This window comes from Engystomops pustulosus, chromosome 3 (assembly GCF_040894005.1).
Source record: "Engystomops pustulosus chromosome 3, aEngPut4.maternal, whole genome shotgun sequence".
Taxonomy (NCBI): Eukaryota; Metazoa; Chordata; class Amphibia; order Anura; family Leptodactylidae; genus Engystomops; species Engystomops pustulosus.
Window position 1 is genome coordinate 152,655,739 of NC_092413.1, and position 25,186 is coordinate 152,680,924.

At 39.8% G+C, this 25,186-nt stretch overlaps 1 protein-coding gene across 1 annotated transcript in view; it reads right to left on the minus strand.

The window, feature by feature from the left end:
* LOC140122116 (probable cation-transporting ATPase 13A5) overlaps positions 1-22,071 on the minus strand; it is a 77,676-nt gene extending 55,605 nt beyond the window's left edge. Inside the window, exons 1-8 of the mRNA XM_072142601.1 lie at positions 21,967-22,071; positions 12,480-12,653; positions 10,260-10,391; positions 7,398-7,468; positions 7,239-7,319; positions 6,031-6,100; positions 3,241-3,375; positions 3,084-3,156 (exon numbers count right to left, since the gene is read on the minus strand). Coding sequence (XP_071998702.1) covers positions 3,084-3,156; positions 3,241-3,375; positions 6,031-6,100; positions 7,239-7,319; positions 7,398-7,468; positions 10,260-10,391; positions 12,480-12,653; positions 21,967-22,014 — 784 coding nt within the window. The 5' untranslated portion in view covers positions 22,015-22,071. The remainder of the gene's footprint in view (positions 1-3,083; positions 3,157-3,240; positions 3,376-6,030; positions 6,101-7,238; positions 7,320-7,397; positions 7,469-10,259; positions 10,392-12,479; positions 12,654-21,966) is intronic.
* Between the last annotated feature and the right edge of the window lie 3,115 nt (positions 22,072-25,186).

The following is a 25,186-nucleotide window of genomic DNA, read 5'->3' on the forward strand; positions in this document are numbered from 1 at the left end:
CGGTAGCAAGTCCCCCTGCTAATTCCTCACAATATGGTACTACTACCACACTACTAGTGCCAGCAAGCCCAGCCACAAGCAAATAAAAAAAAAAAGGATAACATTATTGTAGCCCTAAGAAGGGCTGTTGTTGAATCACTCCTGCCTAACAGTAAGCTAATAGAACACCCTAACGCTTTCCCTGACCAGCAGCAGCTCTCTCCCTAGCGGCATCCAGACAGAGAATGATCCGAGCAGCGCGGGCAGCGGCTAGTCTATCCCAGGGTCACCTGATCTGGCCAGCCAACCACTGCTATCGACGTGTAAGGGTACCACGTCATGCTGGGTGGAGTGCAGAGTCTCCTGGCTTGTGATTGGCTCTGTTTCTGGCCGCCAAAAAGCAAAACGGCGGGAGCTGCCATTTTCTCGAGCGGGCAAAATACTCGTCCGAGCAACGAGCAGTTACGAGTACGCTAATGCTCGATCGAGCATCAAGCTCGGACGAGTATGTTCGCTCATCTCTACTTGTGTCCTCTCCTGTATATAAACCCATCACGTGGCTTGTGTCCTCTCCTGTATATAACCCCCTCACATGGCTTGTGTCCACTCCTGCATATAACCCCTCACATGGTGTGTATCCTCACCTTTATATACCCCCTCACATGGCTTGTGTCCTCTCCTGTATATAACGCCCTCACATGGTTTGTATTCTCTCCTGTATATAACCCCTCACATGGCTTGTATCCACTCCTGCTTATAACCCCCTCACATGGCTTGTGTCCACTCCTGTATATAACCCCCTCACATGGCTTGTCTCCTCTCCTGTATATAACCCCTCACATGGCTTGTCTCCTCTCCTGTATATAACCCCTCACATGGCTTGTATCCTCTCCTGTATATAACTCCTCACATGGCTTGTGTCCCCTCCTGTATATAAACCCCTCACGTGGTTTGTGTCCTCTCCTGTATATAACCCCCTCACATGGCTTGTATCCTCTCCTGTATATAACCCCCTCACATGGCTTGTGTCCACTCCTGTATATAACTCCCTCACATGGCTTGTATCCTCTCCTGTATATAACCCCATCACATGGCTTGTGTCCTCTCCTATATATAACCCCCTCACATGGCTTGTATCCTCCCCTGTATATAACCCCCTCACATGGCTTGTGTCCACTCCTGTATATAACCCCCTCACATGGCTTGTGTCCACTACTGCATATAACCCCCTCACATGGCTTGTGTCCACTCATGTATATAACCCCCTCACATGGCTTGTTTCCTCTCCTGTATATAACTCCCTCACATGGCTTGTGTCCACTCCTGTATATAACCCCCTCACATGGCTTGTTTCCACTCCTGTATATAACCCCTCACATGGCTTGTGTCCACTCATGTATATAACCCCCTCACATGGCTTGTGTCCTCTCCTGTATATAACCCCCTCACATGGCTTGTGTACACTCCTGTATATAACCCCCTCACAAGGCTTGTGGATTTGAGACATTTGCAACAAAAAGTCTCAAAAAGAAGCCAAAATTTGCGCCTGCCAGGATAGGAAAAACTGAACATGTATCACAAGTAAAAAGAAATGATCATACATAAGGTGCAAGAAAGAGCTGCCAAATGTCTCAAAAATTCACCACAGAAAGAATAAACTATGATACATGTCCCCCCCTTTATCCTATTTCATAAATGGAGGCTTGAAGAGGTCTTATTATAGATTGCATGTTTTTCTGGGAAGATCGTAATGCCTCTGAGCATATTTTCAGAAAAGCCAAAGAAGTCTGCCTCATTGGGATGTTGTGAAGTATGAGGTACACAATCCCCCACCTCAGTGCTCGTAGAGCCATTTTCTCCTTTGGCTTTTTGTTTCAGTGGGCTGCTGGTAGGTGTTCTGGAGCCTTCAGATGTGTCAGAGGCATGAGATCCTGAAGCTTCCAAGCTGCTTTGTATGAAATAAGAGTGGTGGCATGCTCCACTCGTCTTCAGTGTGTGCAGGGGAAGGTAAGGCTGGGAACTGGTAAGAGCCAGTGCTCTATCTGCTAGAAATGTCAAATCCTAAAGATGCTCCTTTGGGAGCAGAGCTCTGTCTGCCAGCCTTGAATGTGAGATGATCCAATGCAGACAAGCTTAATTAAGTTGCACATGCACTGTTGGCAGCACCATCATTGTTGATATATACTTCTGTGCCCCTCTTTCTTTTGTGCAGTGTCCCAATGTTGCCAGGCAGTTTGGTATAAATAGCTGTGTTGGGGGTCCAGTAGTGGAGCTCAAACTTACATGGCCAGCTTTTCACACAGCCAAACTACACCCCCATCAAATATTTTTTTGTATTACACAAAATAAAAAAAACTATTACACAATAAAAGACCAGGTAAGAAAACATCTAGAGATAAGTGAATCAAATGAAGTAGAAATCTACATGAACTATAATTTCCTGGAATTATATGGTACTGTAGTTCTTAGAACAGGAATTTGTGGTAGCTGTGACCAACCTCCTGGAGCACTTTTAGGCAGTTGGAGGAAGCCATGACTGGGGATTAATATCCTCCCGGGGGCAAACCGGAGCTGCAGTTGGCTGTAAACATCTCTTCCTGGGAGTCTGGGTAAACCTTGTGTCCCAAAGGCCCTAGTAGGGCTTATACTTTTTGGGAAACTCCCTGGCTTATAGGTGGCTGGCTATGCCACAAAGGGCTGCATTATGTCAGATAAAGCTTTAATTATCCTTTCCTTCAATCATCTTTCAATCTCGCCATGGAGCTTTGTTATTGTTGCATTTCTCTAAGGATCCTTGAGCATGAATTAGGATAGTGAATGGTGACAATTGTTGGACCTTCTGTGGAGGACCACTCCCATATGTTGAATCAGGGTTCTAGACAGAATTTCTGCCAAGACCTGGACAAAGCACCAGACCATCAGACAATTGTCTCTACGAGGTCAATCATGGCTTTCAAAACCTCCTGGTTCAGAACAGTTTGATTTTTTATTTGAATAAATGTTGGCTAATTTTTCTGTAATTTTTTGCAAATCTAGCCTACCTAACATACACAGTGCTAGATTTCAGATACTATACAATCATAACTCCTTATCTCACTATTTACCTCCATTTTTATGAAGAACCGAAACCAAAATGCTGTTATAGGATGTTGACATTCTGTGCAATTTAACTGATTGCTAAAAAGGAGAAAAAATTGTGTATATACATTAAGTGAAAATAAATAAAATGCTGCCATTTTAAGAAGACACATATTTACATACCTTTCGTAAGTTATATACAGTCGCAGAAATAGACATGATGGTCATAAGTGAAATAACCAAGCTATATTCCAGGTATGATGTTGCATACCATATAATAAGTGAGAAGGCTTGGAAAAAATAGAATGGGTTAAAAATCTGTGAGGTAGAAAAAAAAATTGAATAGGAAAAATTACATATTGCTTGCTTATAATTTCACATGTTACTGGTCCAACAGATTATCCTCCTGAAGGTAAAGACTATGGTACAGTTGAATACCCTAAAACTAACTAGCAAACCAATATGCTGCAGGTTTTGTAACTTATCACTTAAAGGGAACCTGTCACTACATTTTCACAAATACAGCTAGTGACAGGTTCCCATAGAGCCCTATTAAATAACTGACACCTTTTTTAAGTTAAAATTGTTTCCCATACATCCCGATTTATCTTTATGTAATATTCCCTTTAATAGAGGGGGTATGTGCTGCTCAACCAGCCCCTTCTATCTACTCATCCCCAAGCATGACCGCGGTATGTAAGTATGTCTCCCGTGGATTGGACCTCACCTTGTGCTTACCGGGAGATCCAATCCATCCTGCCGCAGCCCCGGGGTTTGGCGTGTTCCCCGAGGCTGCCAGTTCCTCTTCACACCAGGTTCCCTCTCCTGGCAGGACTTGCATATAACTAACTGAGCATGTGTCAGCAATACAGGTGTAAAAGTGTGGAAAAATTTTTAAAATGTAAAAAAACTGTAAAAATCATTTTATAATAATAATTAAACAAATAAAATTTTTCAACAGAAAAATACAGAAGTTAAGCCCCTGAAAAGTTGTCGAGTAAAAACAATGTGATTTTCTCCAATATTGGTTTTGCTCAGTAAAATAAGAAAAACTGTATAAATGAGGTATCACTGTAATGGTAGTGATCGAGAGAATACTGATAAAATGTTATTTTTACATTACAATGAGCTGGGGGGGGGGGTTGGAAGTTGAGTGCTGAAAGTCCAAAATAAAAATTGATGATTTGGTTTTTGTCTCCCTTGAAATAGTTAATAAAGTCTCATGAATAAGCAATAGACCCCCAAAATGAATTGTCTATACATTGTATCTCACCCTGCAAATAATAAGCCTCATATGTTTGCATTCCCAAAACATTTTAACCCCTTCCCGCCGCGGCCCTTTTTCAATTATGCATTTTCATTTTTCACTCCCCACATAAAAATCTGTAACTTTTTTAGTTTTCCATGTACAGAGCTGTGTGATGGCTTATTTTCTGCGTAACAAATTACACTTCAAAATGGTGGTATTTAATATTCCATGCCGTGTACCGGGAAGCGGGAAAAAAATTCTAAATGCAGTGAAATTGTTAAAAAACGCATTTGTGCCGTATTTTTGTGGGCTTGGATTTTACGGATTTAACTGTGCACCCCAAATGACATGTCTACTTTATTCTTTGGGTTGGTGCAATTACGAGGATACCAAATTTGTATAGGTTTTATAATGTTTTCATACATTAAAAAAAATTAAAACCTCCTGTACAAAATTTTTTGGGGGGATTTTGCCATCTTCTGGGGCTAATAACTTTTTCATACTTTGGTGTATGGAGCTGTGGGTGGTGTCATTTTTTGCTGATTTTGATGATGTTTACAATGTTATTTTTAGGACTGTACGACCTTTTGATCACTTTTAATAGAATTTAAATTTTTTTTCAAATGGCAAAAAAGTGCCATTTTTTTACTTTGGGAGCGATTTTCCGTTGCGGGGTTAAATGCAGTGAAAAACCATTATCATATTTTGATAGATCGGGCATTTTCGGACGCGGCAATACCTAATGTGTTTATGATTTTTACTGTTTATTTATATTTATATCAATTCTAGGGAAAGGGGGGTGATTTGAATGTTTAGGTTTTTTTATTATAATTTTTTTATTTTAACTTTTTATTTTTTTTTTATTTTTACTATTTTTCAGACTCCCTAGGGTACTTTAACCCTGGGGTGTCTGTACGATCCAATCATATACTGCCATATACTGCCATACTACAGGATTTTACTACTCATACATTACCATGTGCTGACAGCACATGGTAATGAATGGGTTAACCCGAAGTAGCTTCGGGTCTTCGTGAGACCCGAAGCTACCATGGCGACAGATCGCCGCTCCACGATGACGTCACGGGGAGCGACGATCCACGAAAAGATGGTGGCGCCCGCGCCCCTGTCTTTTTGAGGCCGTCGGCACCTTTGCCGGCGGCGATCAGCGGTAAAACACCCGTGATCGGTGCCGGCATGAAAAGAATGAAAAGCAAAACTTATCACTTAAATTTTACAACTAACATGAAGTACAATGTGTCACGAGAAAACATTCTCAAAATCACCTGGATATGTTAAAGCGTTCCAAAGGTATAACCAATTATTGCGACACATGTCAGATTCTAAAAATCGAGTTTGCTGTTTTGGAGATTGTGCTTTTGTAGTAGTAGTAGTGGTAAAACAGTACAAAGCATTGTTCTATAGTAATATGTCTCGTAAATTTAGCTTTAGAGGCCCAGAAAACATTTTTGCATATTTCCTGTACATCTCAAAAGAAGCAAACATAAACATTAGATAAATATTGTTTTATTTTTGGACTTTACTCTGTAAAATTCTATAGTTTAAATGCTTAAACACACAAACAGGAAATTTTTTATTCATTCTAAGACTATTTTGTAGAAAAAACTCACAATGGTGCTGATAGATTCTATATGCTGAGTGCTTATTGTGTGATATGCCATAAAAATATTGTAGACGTATTTTTAAGAAATGTTATATCTCACCTCTTTTGACAGCAGTTTCCATACAGGAATGATCTTTACTGTAATTGTGTTCAGTCCACAGATCTGTTTTCTGCCCAAATATTATATAAATCAAAATAATATAACTCTTGGATACATGAATTTTTGTTTTTATGTAAATAAAGTATAACCAAGTAAAATTAAACAGTCAAGAAGCTTTTTAATATATTTATACATGCAATTGCTTTCAATTTGTCCCTGCTAATGTAGACCAAGTATATTTTTATGGAAACGCAGAATTAAGCATTAATGAATTCTCCCCAATATGTAACAAACCAGACTATTGGTTATAGAAGAAACCATAGATCAGAAAATAAATAATAAAATAGATCTCAGAAAGATAAAACTCAGATCAAACTGAATAAATATACCAACAGGAAAGCAGAAATCCGAAAGGAGTCAGGTTGAAAACAGTTCTTTATGTTGTTAATTTGTGCAGACCCCATACCAACCAATAGGCTATTATATAGATTCCAGAACATTTTAGTACTATTACTAAAGACCCCAAACTCAAAAATAATTTATAAACCAAATTTAGAACAGATATTAAATAATAATACAGTAACCAGAACACACATTGTAGAATATTTACCTATGCCCCTCTTCTACTCCAGATGCCATGCTGTAGCGATGAAGTGTACTCATGCTAGTAATGGCTACAGTAAACTCTTGCTCATAATAGACTTCAGGACCCACTGCAAACCAGAGCAAGAGACCTTGGAGTACCTGCATGATGTACTTACCACTACCTGAAGCACCTGTTCCAATGAGCACTTCCATCACTATAATTTTTGACTTTTGTTTTAGACAAATGAAGGGCAAAATCTATTAGATAATTGTCCCTCATTATGTTTCTATTTCATCCAACAAAAGATCTGCATAACGGATTTATTCATTTATTATGAAAGCAATGCCCCTTCAGCATTGCCACATACATCAGCTTGAATGGATGCAGGCCATAGCCCACTGTCCTGGCAGCAGCCCCTCTCTTCTCATGTGGAGGCATAAAGGGGAGTAATCACAATGTCTTCCGTTTTCAGGGTTTGTACACCAAAAAACTGGGGTACAAGCCCTGATATATGTCCCCAAATCAGAGCTCTCCTCTAAAATCCATTATATAAACTGGAAATTCCCTTGAATGTTAATCTACAAATGAAATACCAAATGTGGCATTGATAAGGTGCACATACCTGACTTTTTGTTCTTGTTTGGTTAGGCCAAAACCATATTTTGAGTGTATATCCGAGCAGGAAAGGCTTTCTTCCAAAACACTAATGAACAAAAAGTGGGATTTCAGAGGATAGTATTTAATATATATTTAGAATCTTTTGTAGACCTGATATACTCACCCAGTTTTAATAAACTTGATCTCAGAGGGGTTCCAGACATAACGTATTCTTTGCACTTGTATATATCTCACCTATTAGATAAATGAGTAAAATCCATAAAAGAGATATATATATATATATATATATATATATATATATATATAAGTCTTCAGCTGCACCACTAGATCATTAACAGAAACATTAAAAGGAGTGGCCCCAATACTGACCCCTGTGGCACTCCACCGGGGCGTCACTAAGACAATTACTAAGCCAAATATATAGATTTCCCCTAGTCCCAGCAGTCTCATTTTATGTACCAACCTTTTATGCAGCACTGTGTTAAATGCCTTTGAAAAGTCCAGATATACAACATCCAAAGCCTCCCCCAGTCTGGAACGCCTCATTGCTACCTTCATGTTTTAACACATTAAATGCGTTTTTATTGTTCTCCTTACAAGACTAGATTACCACATTGGCTTTTTCTTGTTCCTCTTATGCTTTTTCCAGAATGTTACGTGCTTCTCACAGTCCTTTTTTAGAATATTTGTAAAAAAAAAAATAATCACATTTTGAAGGGGGGGGGGGCTTTTTGTCTTTGAGAACATTGTCCCTGTTTATGCCTATAATGTCTTCCCTTAGTTTCTGAAAATTTGCCCTGCTGAAGTTTAGTGTCCGTTGCCCCTCCACTAACGCTCTTGATATTATGATCACTATTTCCCAGGTTCCCCTCAACCTGTAATTTTGATACCCTATCAAGTTGGTTAGGATAAGGTCCAGCAGTGCCCCCCTGCTACTTTTGAAGGACCTGCAGGTTTCTGCCCCCAGGTAATTTTTGGGTAGTTGAGGTCCGCCATGATAAGTACTTCACCATGCTTTGAAGCTGCATCCATTTCACTTATCATCATTTCCTCTGCTGCCTTCATTATATTTGGAGCCTTATAACAAACCCCTAGTAATATTTTATTATTCTTTTTCCCTCCCCTTATCTCCACCTATAGGGACTCCACATTTGCATTTGCGTCACCAATGTCATCTCACAGGACAAGCTTGAGGCCAGATTTCACATATAAACAAACCTCTCCCCCTTTTTTATTTATAAGATCATTTCTAAAAAGACTATAACCATCTATAGTAGCAGCCCAGTCATAGCTACAGTCCAGCCATGTCTCCCTGATACCCACTATATCATATTTGCGCTCCAACATTAAGAGTTCCAGTTCCTCCACTTTGTTTGTGAGGCTTCTGGCATTGGTGTGCTTGCACTTTATATGGTTTTCCCTATCCCTATTCCTTTGGTTCTTATTCCCCAATATTATTCCAGCCCCCCTTACTCCCCCATGGACTATGACTCTTCCCAATACTTTTGAGGTCCCCGGAAGAAGCCTTGCTGGCGAACCCTGGGTCAGGTGGATAGGAAAGCTAGCGTCCCGTTATGTGAATTTGTGATATGGGCATTTTTAATGGCCTCTTGTGAGTATGATGAACTGAAATAAATTTTAACTTTGTTGGAATGTACCACACCATCTGCCTGCATATTTTCTTCCAGCTACAAAATAATTAAAGGAGGATAATGAGAGTGCGATGGTGCTAGTCTGAATGGTGACATACTTTCAGCAGGAGAAACTGAGGATTGGTGCTGTTCATCTGTGTTTTAAGATGGAATAACGAGAGAGAAGAAGAATATTGGGAGCTCCGGTCATAGTGAAATTATTTTCTCTATTTCTGTGGACTATATACACTCACCGGCCACTTTATTAGGTACACTATGCTAGTAACGGGTTGGACCCCCTTTTGCCTTCAGAACTGCCTCAATTCTTCATGGCATAGATTCAACAAGGTGAGATGATTCCAGCTTTATGACATGGCGCATTATCCTGCTGAAAGAAGCCATCAGATGTTGGGTACATTGTGGTCATAAAGGGATGGACATGGTCAGCAACAATACTCAGGTAGGCTGTGGCGTTGCAACGATGCTCAATTGGTACCAAGGGGCCCAAAGAGAGCCAAGAAAATATTCCCCACACCATGACACCACCACCACCAGCCTGAACCGTTGATACAAGGCAGGATAAATCCATGCTTTCATGTTGTTGACGCCAAATTCTGACCCTACCATCCGAATGTCGCAGCAGAAATCGAGACTCATCAGACCAGGCAACATTTTTCCAATCTTCTACTGTCCAATTTCGAAGAGCTTGTGCAAATTGTAGCCTCAGTTTCATGTACTTGGCTGAAAGGAGTGGCACCCGGTGTGGTCTTCTGCTGATGTAGCCCATCTGCCTCAAAGTTCGACGTACTGTGCGTTCAGAGATGCTCTTCTGCCTACGTTGGTTGTAATGGGTGGCGATTTGAGTCACTGTTGCCTTTCTATCAGCTCGAACCAGTCTGACCGTTCTCCTCTGATCTCTGGCATCAACAAGGCATTTCCGCCCACAGAACTGCCGCTCACTGGATGTTTTTCTTTTTCGGACCATTCTCTGTAAACCCTAGAGATGGTTGTGCGTGAAAATCCCAGTAGATCAGCAGTTTCTGAAATACTCAGACCAGCCCTTCTGGCACCAACAACCATGCTACGTTCAAAGGCACTCAAATCACCTTTCTTCCCCATACTAATGCTCGGTTTGAACTGCAGGAGATTGTCTTGACCATGTCTACATGCCTAAATGCACTGAGTTGCTGCCATGTGATTGGCTGATTAGAAATTAAGTGTTAACGAGCAGTTGGACAGGTGTACCTAATAAAGTGGCCGGTGAGTGTACATGACTCTGTTTATAACTTGTGTTACTATACAAACAAAAACATTATATGAATGTTCAGCCTAAAGGTTCAACAACAATCATATCATTTTTTATGAACATTGTGATTCTAAATAGATACAGTTACCTTGCCTTCTGGTTCCATTATAGAATTATGTACAATCGAATTTTCATCACTAATAACTGGATTCCCAGGTTTTGCTGTTCTATCAAGATTGATCTCAATCACCAAATTCTTCATGTAGTCTTTAAGTTCTCCCTGGATAATGAATAAAAAGCACACATAGAAATAAAAAGGGAGGGGATAAAATATTGTTATTGGTCCAGGTTAGAAATCAGTTGACCTAACTAATGGTAACCTTGAGCAATAATTTACAACCTCACAGACGTCTACAGATGTGGTCTTTGCCAGAAATCTGAAACATATCACAGAGTGGTGTGGTTTCTCAGGGCTAAAACCAAGCCAAAACGTAAGTTTTAGTAAATTGCTTTTACAGGGTGAACAAATAACTTCATAAAAAATCAAAAGTTTTGGCAAAAAGTGTGATACTTGTTAATAGCTATTACTCTCATGTACTAGTGTCAGTAAATACACAGAGGATAGATCACTCATACATTCTTCCCAGGATAATTAGGACAGGGATGATACTTGTTATTTCCCACCTTCCTACATTAATTGAAGTGACTGCCTGCAAAGTTGCATAAACTAAAACTGGCATCTAATGTTCAGGAGCAGTCAGTGAGCTATGTATAAATCACTTGCTGATAATGCAACACATAATACATACTGCATACTACAAACGTGTGTTGTCTGTCCAAGGTAGCTGCAGGTGGTCACTTCTATGAATGTAGAAAGGTGGGGAAAAATAGGTATTATCCTTGTCCTAATGAGCCTGACAAGAATGTGCAACACCCCTGCCAATACATTACAGTACCCTCTCCAGGTTAGGAGCTGACAGAGGGAGTCGCGAACCCTCCAGTAAGGTTCCAGACCTGGACATCAGGTGTTAGCAGAGGTGGACCCTGCCTGTACAGCAAGGGTTAAAGTTATCTGAACTATTATCCAAATGTATTCCTTTATGCAAACTGGAGTGCGATAAACCCTTTAATAAACCCTTGGACAGGGAGGGGTTCTGGAGTTCCAGAAACCTCTTAAAGCACAAGGTCTTGGAATCTAGCTCTCTTATGGAGCACAACACCTTACCATGTTCTCTCCCTAGAGAGCATAGGTCTATCATTAGAGACAGAGTGACCAGAGACAGCATCTGTGCACCTCCAGTACAGACACTTAACCAACCCAGGACAAAACTGCAGCTTCCAGAATTGGACACATCCTGGCCTGTATCTACTACCAGGCTGGTGAATCTATTCCTGAGGATCACTCTCCATGACCACTCCAGTAATCTGGAATATCCAACAATCCAGCATCAGTAACAAGACTGTTTGGCCCGTTGCCTGCAGTTGTTCTAATGAAGAAGTTATTTTGCACCACGTTTCCTCCATCTTTTTCCTGGTCACCACCACGGGCTCCCCATCCATTACCCAGGGACATATATTACGGACACTAAGGGGTTGACCCAAGTATAACCAGTACATCAGCCTCTCCCTCTAAATTTCTTGCACACACCACCTGATGGAGACCTGCCAGGCTGTAGGACAGCCCACCTGGTTCACATACCAAGCACTGTGACATCAGCCTCAACCACCAGCCACTCTGGTGTTCAGGGCCCCAGCTCCCTCCAGGCCCCAAGAAAAGGCTAGGCCCCGATGGGGGATGGGGGTATGAGTGATCTATCCTCTATGTAGTTACTGACACTAGTACAATATTAAGAAGTATCACACTCTTTGCCAAAACTACTCTATTTTTTTATGACATTATCTGTTCACCTATGCCAGTGATGGCGAACCTTTTAGAGCCTGAGTTCCCAAACTTCAACCAAAAGCCACTTATTTATAGCAAAGTGCCAGTGCAGCAATTTAAGCAGTAATTTATTTCTCCTTGTTCTTTGACAACTTTCAATCGTTCAGCCTCCTAAAGACACCAACACAGTTGAATGGAGGATTGAAATTTGACCATCATTGTAGGAGGATTCTATAGGAAGATTCTTTGAGTCCAACAGAGAGGGCTCCGAGTGCCACCTCTGGCACCAGTGCCATAGGTTCGCCACCACTGACCTATACAATCAATTTATTAAAAGTTACATTTTAATTTTAGTCCTGTGAAATCATGCCACTCTGTGATATACAATGATTTGCACCAACAACAAAAAACTGGCCCTTTTTAAATCAACATATTAGGAAGATTTTACTAATTTGATAAATTAATATATATATATACTGTACTTACAGTGGATCGTAGCAAGACTGTATCAGCATCTGCTAAATTACATGGAACACAGTGACACCAAACATCCAGCTCTGGCTTCCAATAACAGAACAACTTAAGGAGTCCTAAAGAAAATATGTAACCCAGGAAACATAAAACTCTCCTCCATCTCTCTGATTTGTATCCAAATATCTCCTGAAAATAAAAATAATAAAATGATATAAAACCCATTTTTTATAAACTGTATATTAAATCTCATGTCAAACATTTATATATGGCAGCTCTGAAATAAATTCAGAAATGTTTCCAAAGAATTCCCATTGTTTACCTATCTTTTATAGCTCATATAGAATCCTGTCTTTGACCAAATGATTTTGATCCCTATTAAAAAAATAGTCCAGTTTATATTGAATCTTTATTCCAGAAGTAGTCCACAGTCAAAGAATCTTTGAAAGATGGCGCCACCTTCTCATCATTATGTCCACCCATTTCAGAAAATGTGAATGTTTTGTCTCCACAACAGGCATTAGCATCCAATAACTCCTTACAACACTATGAAGGTAAAAATGAATATGTTTCCACATGCTTAGTTCTATTCTGACCTCAAGATTCCACTGTGGAAATGCCTTTTATTTTTTAAACGACTACCTTAAGGCAATATTCACATTACAGTCAATATTCACATTAAACAACTACCTTAAGGCAATATTCACATTACAGTCAACTGTCCGACCAGTCTGGCCATCCCTAAAGCGATCGCTGCCTATCCCAGCACATTCTCCGGTTATAAACAGTATCTTCCCCTGCAGTAAGGGAATTATAGGTATTAGTCACCAGCACCAGCATAGTGCACACAGCACCTGATCCTGTTGCTGGAATGGCATAGAGATACTTTGTTTGTTCTGGATTGCTGCCAGCTGGTCCTCAAAACTCTGAGGGAATATACCATCTGGGAAAGCCAGAGAAACTATGAGGATGAGGAAATGGACTGATCCTCTCCTTCACAGGAGGTGAATTACACAATGCCATTTACCTTTTTCCTCTCCTATTTGCCACTGCTGACTGAAGACAATATTTGCAGGGGAATCTTTTTTTCCCATCAGACTTTGACTCCACTCATATTATTGCAGCATCTGGGATTTCTTTTTATCTATTTATTCCATTCTTTAAAAGACTGTGCTAAATCTTTACCCCATCTTTTATGGTGAAATAACATTCAAATGGGCCAAAAACAACTTAACTTCTTCACTCCTTCACTCCTCCTGTTTAAATAACAAAACATTCCCAGAATCCAAAATCACACATCTAAAGACACAAAACATAATCCAGGACTTATGATCTTCTACTTTACAGGATTCCATTCTGAAAACATCTCTTCAAATTTGAAATCTGAAGACTTTAAAATAAAGGTAAATGGACATAAGGGCACAACCACACATTCAGTTTTTCACATGCAGTTTTTGATGCCCAAACCTGGAATGGAGTAAAAGTAGGAGGAGAAGCAGCAGCTTTTGTCTCAACCCATTATCAGCCACACCTGCTTTTGGCTTCAAAAACTGCATCTGAAAAACTGAACATGTGGATCCACCCTAACAGTAAAAAAGCAATCTTCAAAAAGGAGCAGTTCCTGAACACAATTTTCAATTGCATGACAGTTTTCCCTCGGGCAATTATCTACCCTCTCCTTTTCAAAAATTCACATGTAGGCAGAACCTCATGCAAGCCTTACCCTTACGCAGTATAATGCACTAAGATATAAGGGGAATGGTGGGCATGGCCGCTTCCATGTCCCTGTAAACAAACAGGGGCACGGCCAGTAGACACAGCAGTGCTGGACTCTGGGAAGGACCCTGGAGGTATATGAATGTTTATTTTTTTAGTTTTTTTTTAGGTCTCAGACAACCCTTTTAAGGTTATTTCACCATTCTTCATAGACTCTGAAGTCTCATCTTCAACTAAAAAGACCCTTACTACAACAACCAATTGGTCTTTTAAAAAGGGCCAGCATTATTTATAGAACTCGGCTGGCAGTCCATCACTCCTAGGCGTTTTGCCATTTGTCATTTCACTTAGGAAACAAAAAACCCTCACCCTCAGAAATTTCCTACCATAAAGTCTCAGCATCTTCAAAAGTCAGCGTCTTATCAATTACAGAAGAATACTCTTAGTGGCGGCTCTGTCAACCCCCAACAGATCAGCATAAATCTTCATAATTTCAGAAATCATAGGATCCCCTCTAACCACCACATTCTTGCCAAGGGTAGAATAGATAACATCTTTTACTTTATAGAACCTTTTAAAGAAATATTGTGAACATTGCTTTTCCTGTTCAAATGCTTTACCTTTGCAGCAAAATTAATCCTCTTCCCCTCTTTCTCTACCAAAGATGAATTAATGTTGTTCTTAACTTTTTGGATCTCACTTCCTACATCCACTTCCAACATCCACTCCACTCCAGGAGAAGTAATCACTCCACTCCAGGAGAAATAATCAATCCAATCCCCGTGGCTCCCACAAACCTGAACACTGAACGCAAAAGAAAGAGGAGCATTACAGCTCCTACCCTCAATCTGGAAACTACCGCATCCTCCCCAAAAACATCCCTTCCGATGAGATTCTGACCCTGAGGAATGCAATCATCCAAGTCAATTACAAAATCTATGAAATCCCCCAGACTAGTAACCCCAACATCCCCTTCCTCCTGATCAGAGATCTCAACAAACACATCCGTCTCCATATCAGGTACATCTAGGATGAACTCATGCGACAGAGCCAACATAATGTTCATGCTAAAAGGCCTCTCTCCACCACTATTATGAGGGGTTCAGCAACTGCACTGACCGCCAGAAAAAACTTTTAGACAGTTGGGGGTACTTGCAGACCACCAGAATTTGCTGAGGTACCCCCAGACTTTCTGCCTATTTTTTGCAGAGTACGCTTAGCCTCAGCATAAGAAAATACCCTACCAAGATCAGGATATTTATGAATATTTATGATATGAATCCTTAAACCACAGAGATAACCACATCCTCTACTACATCCAATACTGTCCAGAATATTCTTCTGAATGAGCAGACACCCCTTTCTCCTTCAATGGAAAAGTTAGCTGGGGGGAAATGGAATCCTCCATAACTTCTCTGTCCCTTTTGAAAAAACAAAATAGCGTCTCTTACCAGTGAAGATCCCATACTTTTTTCTGATCTTATCTCCTCCCTTCACTGTCTCACAGATCCTTTCCAAATAAGTTGTAATAATTTGTGTATTTACTTATCTATTGGGTCCATATCTACCGTCCTCAAAATGGGATCAAAGACGGACTACAACTCCTCCCAGACATTGAACAAAGTATTAGTGTAAAAAAGTTCCACAACAAAAAAGAGGTTGTATCAGAAGTTGTATCTCCACTGGTTCACTGTGTGCTGGAGAGGAGGCAGAGGCGACCCTTCCCCCCTCCACAGAGAAAAGAGGCACATGGCCCGCACACACGGGGAAAGATAGAGTATGCTCTATCTATGGTGTGACAATGTACCGCTGCCAGGCCGCCATTGCGGTCTGTGGGAACGTATATGAGGCCACAAATTTGCAGCCGTCTAAATGTACCCTAAACCAGAATATCTCCGGATCAATGACATCAAGAAAAAGCAATTTTAGATTCATTTGAAAGAAGAGATACTCCCCTTTGCCTACCACTTTACCACTTTGCCTACCCATAACGCCTGCTTTGCTGACAACATACACGTATTACCCAAACTGTATATCAAAGCTGGCTATTGTAAAAAACGTGCACTCCAATACTTTTCTAGAGATCACAAGTAACAGTCATCATTAGACTGAAAAGAATAAATTGAGAATACCAACAGTCTCAGTGTCAAACATATATAACCTTAACAGAAAACTTTTAGACAAAACCAAAGTAATCAAGTTATTTTTACGTGATGTGACTATGTCTCGAAAAAAGTAGAACATTTTGCATCTCAAAATATGAGAAATTTTCTGAATTTTTTTTCTAAATATCCATTTTTTCATAAATAAATGCAAAAGGAAAACAAGATTTTGATGGACAAGATTTGTTGGCATCCCCAAATCAGTCCCACCACAAGCACTAATGGAGGTTATAAAATCAAAAGTCCCTGAGGCCTCACGGTTGGAAACTAAAATAACAGTGGAAAGAATACATTGGGTAGGTTAACAATAGGACAAAGGATACTGATAACTGTCCTGGAACAGTAAAAATTCTTAAAAATATATTAGGATTAAGGATGTGAAAAAGGGAAATTCAAGATGACAGAAGAAATTAAAAAATGGCCAGTAGGAAGGTGTGGGGGGAATTTATTACAACACCTCATACTCTTTGTGGGGCATTTATAAGTGCTTTAACACCAGTTTTCTGGCATAGAAGCGCTTTCTTGCACAACTATTATCATGACTATGCCACTCCACGTCATGTGGGGGTGAATGATGCATGAATGGAAGTAGCCACCAGTGGAGTGGGACAGCATAAGGTGGTGTGCACATTCCTCATGCCTGTGCACATTCTAAAAACCTGCAAACATTCATCACTGGCATATTTTAGTCTGTGGCTGGCAGATACATCATGAGGTGGGGCATTATCATACGATGATGCATAGAGATTACTACTAATTTACCGTAAATAGATCAATGTCATGTCTTGAATATTTATTATTATCCGCAGTAATAATAGGGAATTGAAAAAAGTAAACACCCACAATGTGATGATATTTACCATTGATTTAGGAATAAGTAAAACCAAATGATATCATGGTACATGGAAATTTCCCACCCAATTAAAAGAAACATCTTGGATATCTTGGGGCACATTTACATAACCGCTCCCTGCGCCATCCTCGATACGGAGTGTCCGACGAGGATGAACTCTGTCGCGATTCACGTAGATCGTGCGCCCAATATCCTGCAACTGTCGCTTCCCCACTCAGGTTCACCGGAGTTCATCTTCGTAATCGAAGGAATATCCAACATTTGTGTGGTCCACAGACCCTTAGTAAATGTGCCCCCTTGTCTCTGCTTTCCAGCCTGCTAATGTTTTTTCAAATAGTTGATCACGGCATGTCAAGTTTAACGGGATCAGGAGGAAAGGGAGTGGGGGAAAGTATTTGTAGGTGTTTTTTAATTTTTAAATGGTTCATTTCCTTTAAGCCTAAAAGAACAGGTGAAAAGAAAGACGAGGAAGTTAAAACTGTGAAAGACCTCCAATTAATACAATCTAGTTTTGTTTTCATATTATCAAAAAATGCCCTCCCCATCAGTAGTAGATCTAAGGGAAAGCTTATTTGAACTAACCTAACTAACTATCAGGTTTGAAGACATTAGACATTAGACTTTGAAATATTGAACTCCCCAATCACGGTAGTTGATGTTAGGATAGTAAGTGCAATCACTATTAATGGTAAGAATTCGGATCCTGACCAGTTTTCTACTGATTTCTGTAAAATGACAGATGACTGTAGAGACATCTCTACAAATATTTACTGTACAACCATATGTTATCCAATAATAATTTACTATACCTAAAAACCTTCCTAAAGCAAGATAAGAATCCATAGACAGTAACCTCATATATGCCCACATCATTAATGAACCTTGATTTAAAATATGTAACTAAAATATTGGCAGATAGGCCAAAATTAATGCTAAAGTAAATATAAAACCAAACCAAATTTGAATCATTAAACGGAAGTAAAGGCACCACAAATATAAAAAGATTGCTGACATTTATAGATTGGGCTTAAATTTCCCAGGAAGCCAATTGGGGGTATTTATGAGGACTTCTACACCACTAAAGTTGGATAAAAGCCCAGAAATCATTTTCTGGGTACTATGTGTAGGAGTGGGCACAAGTGGGTTATACCCTTACATTCTTGTAATTGTATTCTGCATGGTGGTGTTCATGCATACAGGCAATGCAAACTCCATGTGGACACCAAGGCAATGCAAATACACTGTAAACACTTAGGGAGGTCATTATTGCAATTTGCATCTGCTTTTCTTGTAAGCTATTCTGCTCTTTCTACTCTTTTTTTTTACCAAATCTGTGCAAATTCTGAACTTTTAGCAATTTTTGGAACTGCCTATACAAAACACATACATATAGTTTCCTATGCCTGGAGTGTATTTGCACATTTCTTTGTGACTTTAGTTTTTTTACATCATGCATCAACATCTGCCACCAGGCACAATTCAAAGATGAAGGCAATAATAAAAAAAAATTGCATAAAAACCTTCCAAAAAACAGATAGATCTACACTCATAGTGTGAATGTGGGTGCTTTATCACATTCGATGAATATTGAATAATTAAATTAAGAGATAGTTTCATATTTTATCTGCTTCGTTAATACAAATATCACTGTAATTTCAAAGGATAATTGTTAAGTGTATATAAAACAAAAAAAACAGACAAAAGGACGGCCCCTTGGGTGATACATGAGGGGGGCCCACAGCGGAGCTGCTCTTCCTTTTGCCACTTGGGTATAGGCAAAATATCCCGCACTGGGGATTCAGTCGTACACTACAAGTTCCTGGCGTTCAGGTTTTAACGTCTTGGCTCTAATTGTACTAGGGTCACTGCCTCTGGTATAAAGATAAAGGCCGGAACCCCCAAAATACCACGGTGGTCCGGTGGAATGAACAAACAGAAGAGAAAAATATATCTATATAACCAGAATGGGTGGCGCTGACTCTAAGTACTATCTTTTACTGGAGTGTCTAAATCAATGATACATCAATCGACTCTTCTCCAAAGAAATTATAAAATTGCTTTATTCATAAAAGGTAATAACATTTCCAAAATGATAAAATGAAATAACTTACAATTGAGTGAAATTAGTCATGTGAATGCAGTATGGGTGTAGTAACATGGCCCCTTGATGTGTTGTGGAGGCAGAAGTGTTACTCTTATGTAGTTACTGCGCATGCGTTAGGGGTACACGCATGCGTGGTAGCAAAGGAGCTGAACAGCGAAGTGTTCGACTGGCCCATGCATACAAGAAACCTTGGGAGGAGATGCGGCATCTATGTACATAGAAACTATGGTAACCAGGGACGCCGAGTCTAAGGCAGGATAGGACTCGGCAGGATAGACACAGAAAAGAACGCGATCGGCAGAATATGTGAGTGGCAGATGACCATGTAAAACGACCTAAATAGTGGAATGAAATGTAATCCCTAGTATGTATTACAAAAATTGGGGCGAACAATGTAAATATGATCATTTTGTAGTAGTTGCAGTCATTTTGTAGTTTTCTAGCGCCTATAGGTTAAATGTGGCTTCGCAGGAATGATCTTTTTGAGGTAAAAGATCATTCCTGCAAAGCCACATTTAACCTATTGGCGCTAGAAAACTTTGAAAAATATCCTAGCCCCAAGCCATTTGAAACCATCTAATGGCTCTATAAAACCTTCTATATCCTTCTTTCCATTGGCTCATTCAAATGCAGCCATACATGCTGCAAATATTGCGAGTCAATCACTCACAGACGTACAAATTTCAGTTCAAACATCACAGGTGAATAATTTCCCATTAAAGACTTTCTGAATTGAAGTAGTAATTATGTCATTTATCTCCTGGTATGTACGTGTAAAGTACAATATATTGGACGGACCATTCAACCACTGAGGGAGAGACTTAATAAACATCGGAGTTATATTGACAAAGGTTTTGCGAAACACAGTGGCGGTCATTTACTAATGGGCCGAATTGCATTTTTACGCCGATTTTCCCTGAATTGCCCCAGATTGATCGGATTGTGGCGCATCGTTGCCGGCATGCACGCGACGAAATTCAAGGAGCGTGGCTGTACGAAAACCCGACGGATTCGGAAAAACCGCCGTATTTTTTTTTTAAAAAGTGTCGCTGGACACGCACTTACCTGCACTCGGCCCGGCTTGGTGAAGTTCAGTGTATTCCGAGGAACTTCAGTGCAGCAGCGACACCTGGTGGACGTCGGAGGAACTACTTTAGTGGATTGCCGAAAGACCGGGTAAGTAAATGTGCCCCAGTGTCTCCAAACACGCGGAAGAATGTCACGATTGTGACTATAAGAAATTAACCATCAAACCCATTGAAATGGTTAAAAGCGATGTACCACATCGGTTTAAGACATTGAAACATCGCAAAATGTTCTGGATATATAAACTTAACACGCTTATTCCATCTGGTCTAAATGAGAGTTTAGAAAGTGTATTCTAATAAGTTATATCCTGAATAACTCTGTGGCTTTACTGTATTCCCACTTTAGACCTATAGTGTATATATAATCTTACTGTATTCATTTAGAAAATGATCATATTTACATTATTCGCCCAAGTTTTTGTAATATATACTAGGGATTACATTTCATTCCACTATTTAGGTCGTTCTACAGGGCCATCTACCACTTACATATTCTGCCGATCGCGTTCTTATCTGTGTCTATCCTGCCGATCGCATCCCTTAGACTCAGCGTCCCTGGTTACCAAGGTTTCTATCTACATAGATTGCAATCGCGTCTCCTCCCAAGCTTGCTTGTACGCATGCGCCAACACTGCACTGTTCAGCTCCTTCACTACCACGCATGCGTGTACCCCTAACGCATGCGCAGTAACTACATAAGAGTACTATGTTACTACACCCATACAGCGTTCACTATCCCACAAATATTGCACAGGTAATTTGCAATGTGATACAATTTTGTTCTGCTAGTGTCTGAGAATGTTTGTTATATACTAATTGTACTTGTTTAAAAAAAAATAAAAATCAGGTGATCTGATCTGCATCTGGGTACCTTTATATATGCCTGTTCGTATCCCATACACCAGTCCATTTGGTTTTGAGAAAGGGGCAGGACCCCGAAACGCGACACAAGGACATGACTAATTTCACTCAATTGTAAGTTACCTAATTTTATCATTTTGGAAATTTTATTACCTTTTATGAATAAAGCAATTGTATAATTTCTTTGGAGAAGAGTCAATTGATGCATCATTGATGTAGACACTCCAGTATAAGATAGTACTTAGAGTCAGAGCCACCCATTCTGGTTATATAGGTATATTTTTCTGTTCCAATTGTCAAGTGTAAAAGGGACATAGTGGGGGCGTAGTATTGCTTAGTACCTAGGGCAGAGTGAACTGAAAAAACAGCTCTGGATGGAAGATGAAGGAAAAGAGGATGAGAAAAAGATAAATATACATTAGGGTGAAATTGCAAATACAAAGATTGAATACCCTTCCAGGCACATTTTAGTGCCATTTCAGCTTGAATGAGGGATATGAGGGAGGGGAGGAAATTAAAATGTGAAATTATATGCTTATTACTGCTTTAAGTCTCCCTTTTGATATACATACAAAGAAAGCTGTTACAGATCAGGATCACTAGAGAGGTAAACAATAGTCAGTTTTCTTCTCCTAGTACATTACAACAGTAAGTACAATTAAGTAAGTGCAATAACTAAACATTTGTAAAGTGATGAGACCTGCCCATGAGCACTCACCATTTCATTCTCCTCTCCTTGGTTAAGAACAGCCTGATTTTCTGCCATCCCTGCATGTGCCAGGGCCACAGTGTGCAGCTCAGGAAGAATATGTGGCAAGACTTAATCCCCGCTGCCCTGCAGACTAGTAACTGATATACTTTTTATCCTCTGAGATCAGCCCCTTCATTAGCCTAAGGACCCTTATTGGACCTTGTTGTTACAAAGGAGTTTTATGTTCTATTTAAAGCAAATCAGTACATCTGAGAAAAGACTTTAAATTGTGTATTTTCAGCTTTTGACCACTACCCTTATTGGCCTCTCATTACGGATTGCCCACTTAACAACACCACCAACACTTTACATTACCCATCTTTGTGCCCCCAAGATTTAAAAGTGTATACTCTTGTAAAGTATTTATGATACTATTAGGTTCTGTTTTAAGCACTCCCTGAGACATAAATAGAGAACAGCCATGCATGTGTGGCAGTTGACCATCAGCCTTCTCTAAGATATTTATGTGTTAGGCATCCCACACCTTCAAGTATTGATGACATATCATACGGCTATATTATGAATACTATACAGAAGAATACACCTCACTATGACCCTCACAATAAATGAACTCCCCTAAATCTACCACCTCATTGTATAATTTTAAAAAATTATATTAATACTCACCTCTAATCCATCTGTGCAGAATAAGGCAGAATAACATCACTAAATCACGTCTTGTGCTCTAAACCACTGTAAATACTATAGTATTCGACTCTTTCTGCCTTTCCAGGGACATACAGGGCCAAAATATCTTGGGCGTGTTAGCTGCAGAACTATGAAAAATGTATTTATATTTCAAGATTGTATATGGACATGAAGCCTTTGGTGATCTCCTTTCCTCTTCCATGTACTGCCACAAAGACCCCCAAGCTAAGAGTCATTGCTGTTGCAGCCTTCTATTTGAATACTACAGCAGTAAATCAGTGTTAGTATGTCTGTGCTATATACTATACTGTACAAAAACAATATTGTAATACTAATTATTTTCTGAAAGAAGACAACCCCTTTAGTCACATATTCAGGAATACTACTAAGAGGTCTTGGCAGGGCAATCGCTCATGGATAGTCAGAGATCACATCACCCTCTATCTGTGGACATTTATTGGTCAGTAATGGCAGCTGATGAGGTAAAAGATATAAGTAGTAATGAGCAGATCTATCGAAATTTGAGTTCATCAAGTTAAGAAGAACTACTTGGAAAAGTTTTTGTTCCCCGAACCTGGTGCCAAACCTGAACTCCACTGAATTGAATAAGGACCTGAAGTTTAACACCCAAAACAGTCTGTAAGTAAGGGGTAGAGCGCTGTGAAAGGATGGGATGAATAGCGCAGTTGCTGTGTTGAAAATCTGCTAGGGAAAGATAAAAAATAACATAAGAGAAAAAAATCTAAGAAATAATTTAAAAAAGTACAAAAATAAATACATGAAGTGCTGTTAATGTCCCTGTGTTAGAAAACGGTATAGGTATCCAGGCACTTGGTGTTTCTGCTGCATTGGTGAATTCTTCCTCCATGTGCTATCATTCAGCTCTCAATGTTGGATGGAAACTCTGCAAATTTGTGCTTGTACAACCTCATTTTTCTATCACAATATCCTTGTAGCAGGGCACCAACTTGGTGGTAGATGCAAGGACTCACAGGACTATTTCCACCTCTTCATTAATCTGGCGTAAACATAGAATTACAGCAAGTGCAATGCTGTAAAACACATCGCAAAGCCATATTCATGACTTGGGACTTTGGCAAAAAGTTCCATAAAAAGTCTTATAGTTACTCCAGTCCTGTGCTGGTATGTGTGCTTTTTAGGTATTTTGAGACTTTTGGAAAAAAAATCCCAGACAGAAAGACCATAGAACATTTATTAAAGGGCCAAAGCCACTATAGGAAACCAGAAATATCAGAAGCATATCAATAACAGTAAACTGAGTAATCTCACAGGAAATAAGCAGGTTAGGCAAAATAAAAACTGGCACTGGACTGAATGGGAACCAAAGATTTATGGGAAACTTCTCCAGGTGATGGGAGCTGAAATGTGTCAATCAAAACTGTTATTAACTGATGCTGGAGAGAGCAGACTGCAGGAGGATAAAGTTGTGCTGTGTTCTGCTCTCTTCATATATCTTCTGGATGGTAAAAAAATACACATAGCATAGTGTGATACTATTATGCCTTCTCCACTTATTACTACTTAACCCTCCTATTTCCCCTTTACATTATTCCACACTTTGCTATCTCTTTAATACACATATTCTCCACTGTGCCTCATACTATTAGACTGTTTCTAGTACCATACATATTCAGCAACACAATTTTAGCTATATCCTTTATAACATGCGCCCAATGTGTCTTTTGCGCCCAATCTCGCTCGGCTGAGTTTCATACGCCGAAAGTAGCCGATCTCCATAGCAACTGGTTTACATATACCAGGACATGCATAGATCGACAGTGTGACGTAATTCCGGTCTTGCGCAACACACCCAGCAAAATGCGCAGTCACAGTATAAAACAGACACAGTCCAAGCCAGCAACACAGCCTCACAAAACCTTTTACCACACAACTTGCAGTAAGTACTTCTGTTCCTCACAAGCACTCTGCTCCTTACATACAGGAGTAAACCAAGCATGTCTGCTGCCTGAGGCGAGCCATAGAGAGACGCCCCCCCCCCCCATATAAGTAATATATCAGGGAGTGTTAGGACCAGATCCATCATATTGGTTTGGTGTAAAAATAAAGCAATGCAAAATGCATACAGCGTGCCGCCATGTAGTATAAAATGCATACAGTGTATCACCATGTAGTATAAAATGCATACAGCATACCGCCATGCAGTATAAAATGCATCCAGCGTGCAGCCATACAGTATAAAATGCATACAGCGTGCCACCAAGTAGTATAAAATAGATACAGCGTACCACCAAGTATTATAAAATACATGCAGCTTGCCGCCATGAAGTATAAAATTCATACAGCCTGACGCCATGTAGTATAAAATGCATACAGCGTACCGCCATGCAGTCTAAAATGCATACAGCGTGCCGCCATGAAGTGTAAAATGAATACAGAGTACAGCCATGTAGTATAAGATGCATACAGAGTACCGCCATGTAGTACAACATGTATACAGTGTACCGACATGTAGTATAAAATGCATACAGCATGCCGCCATATAGTATAAAATGCATTC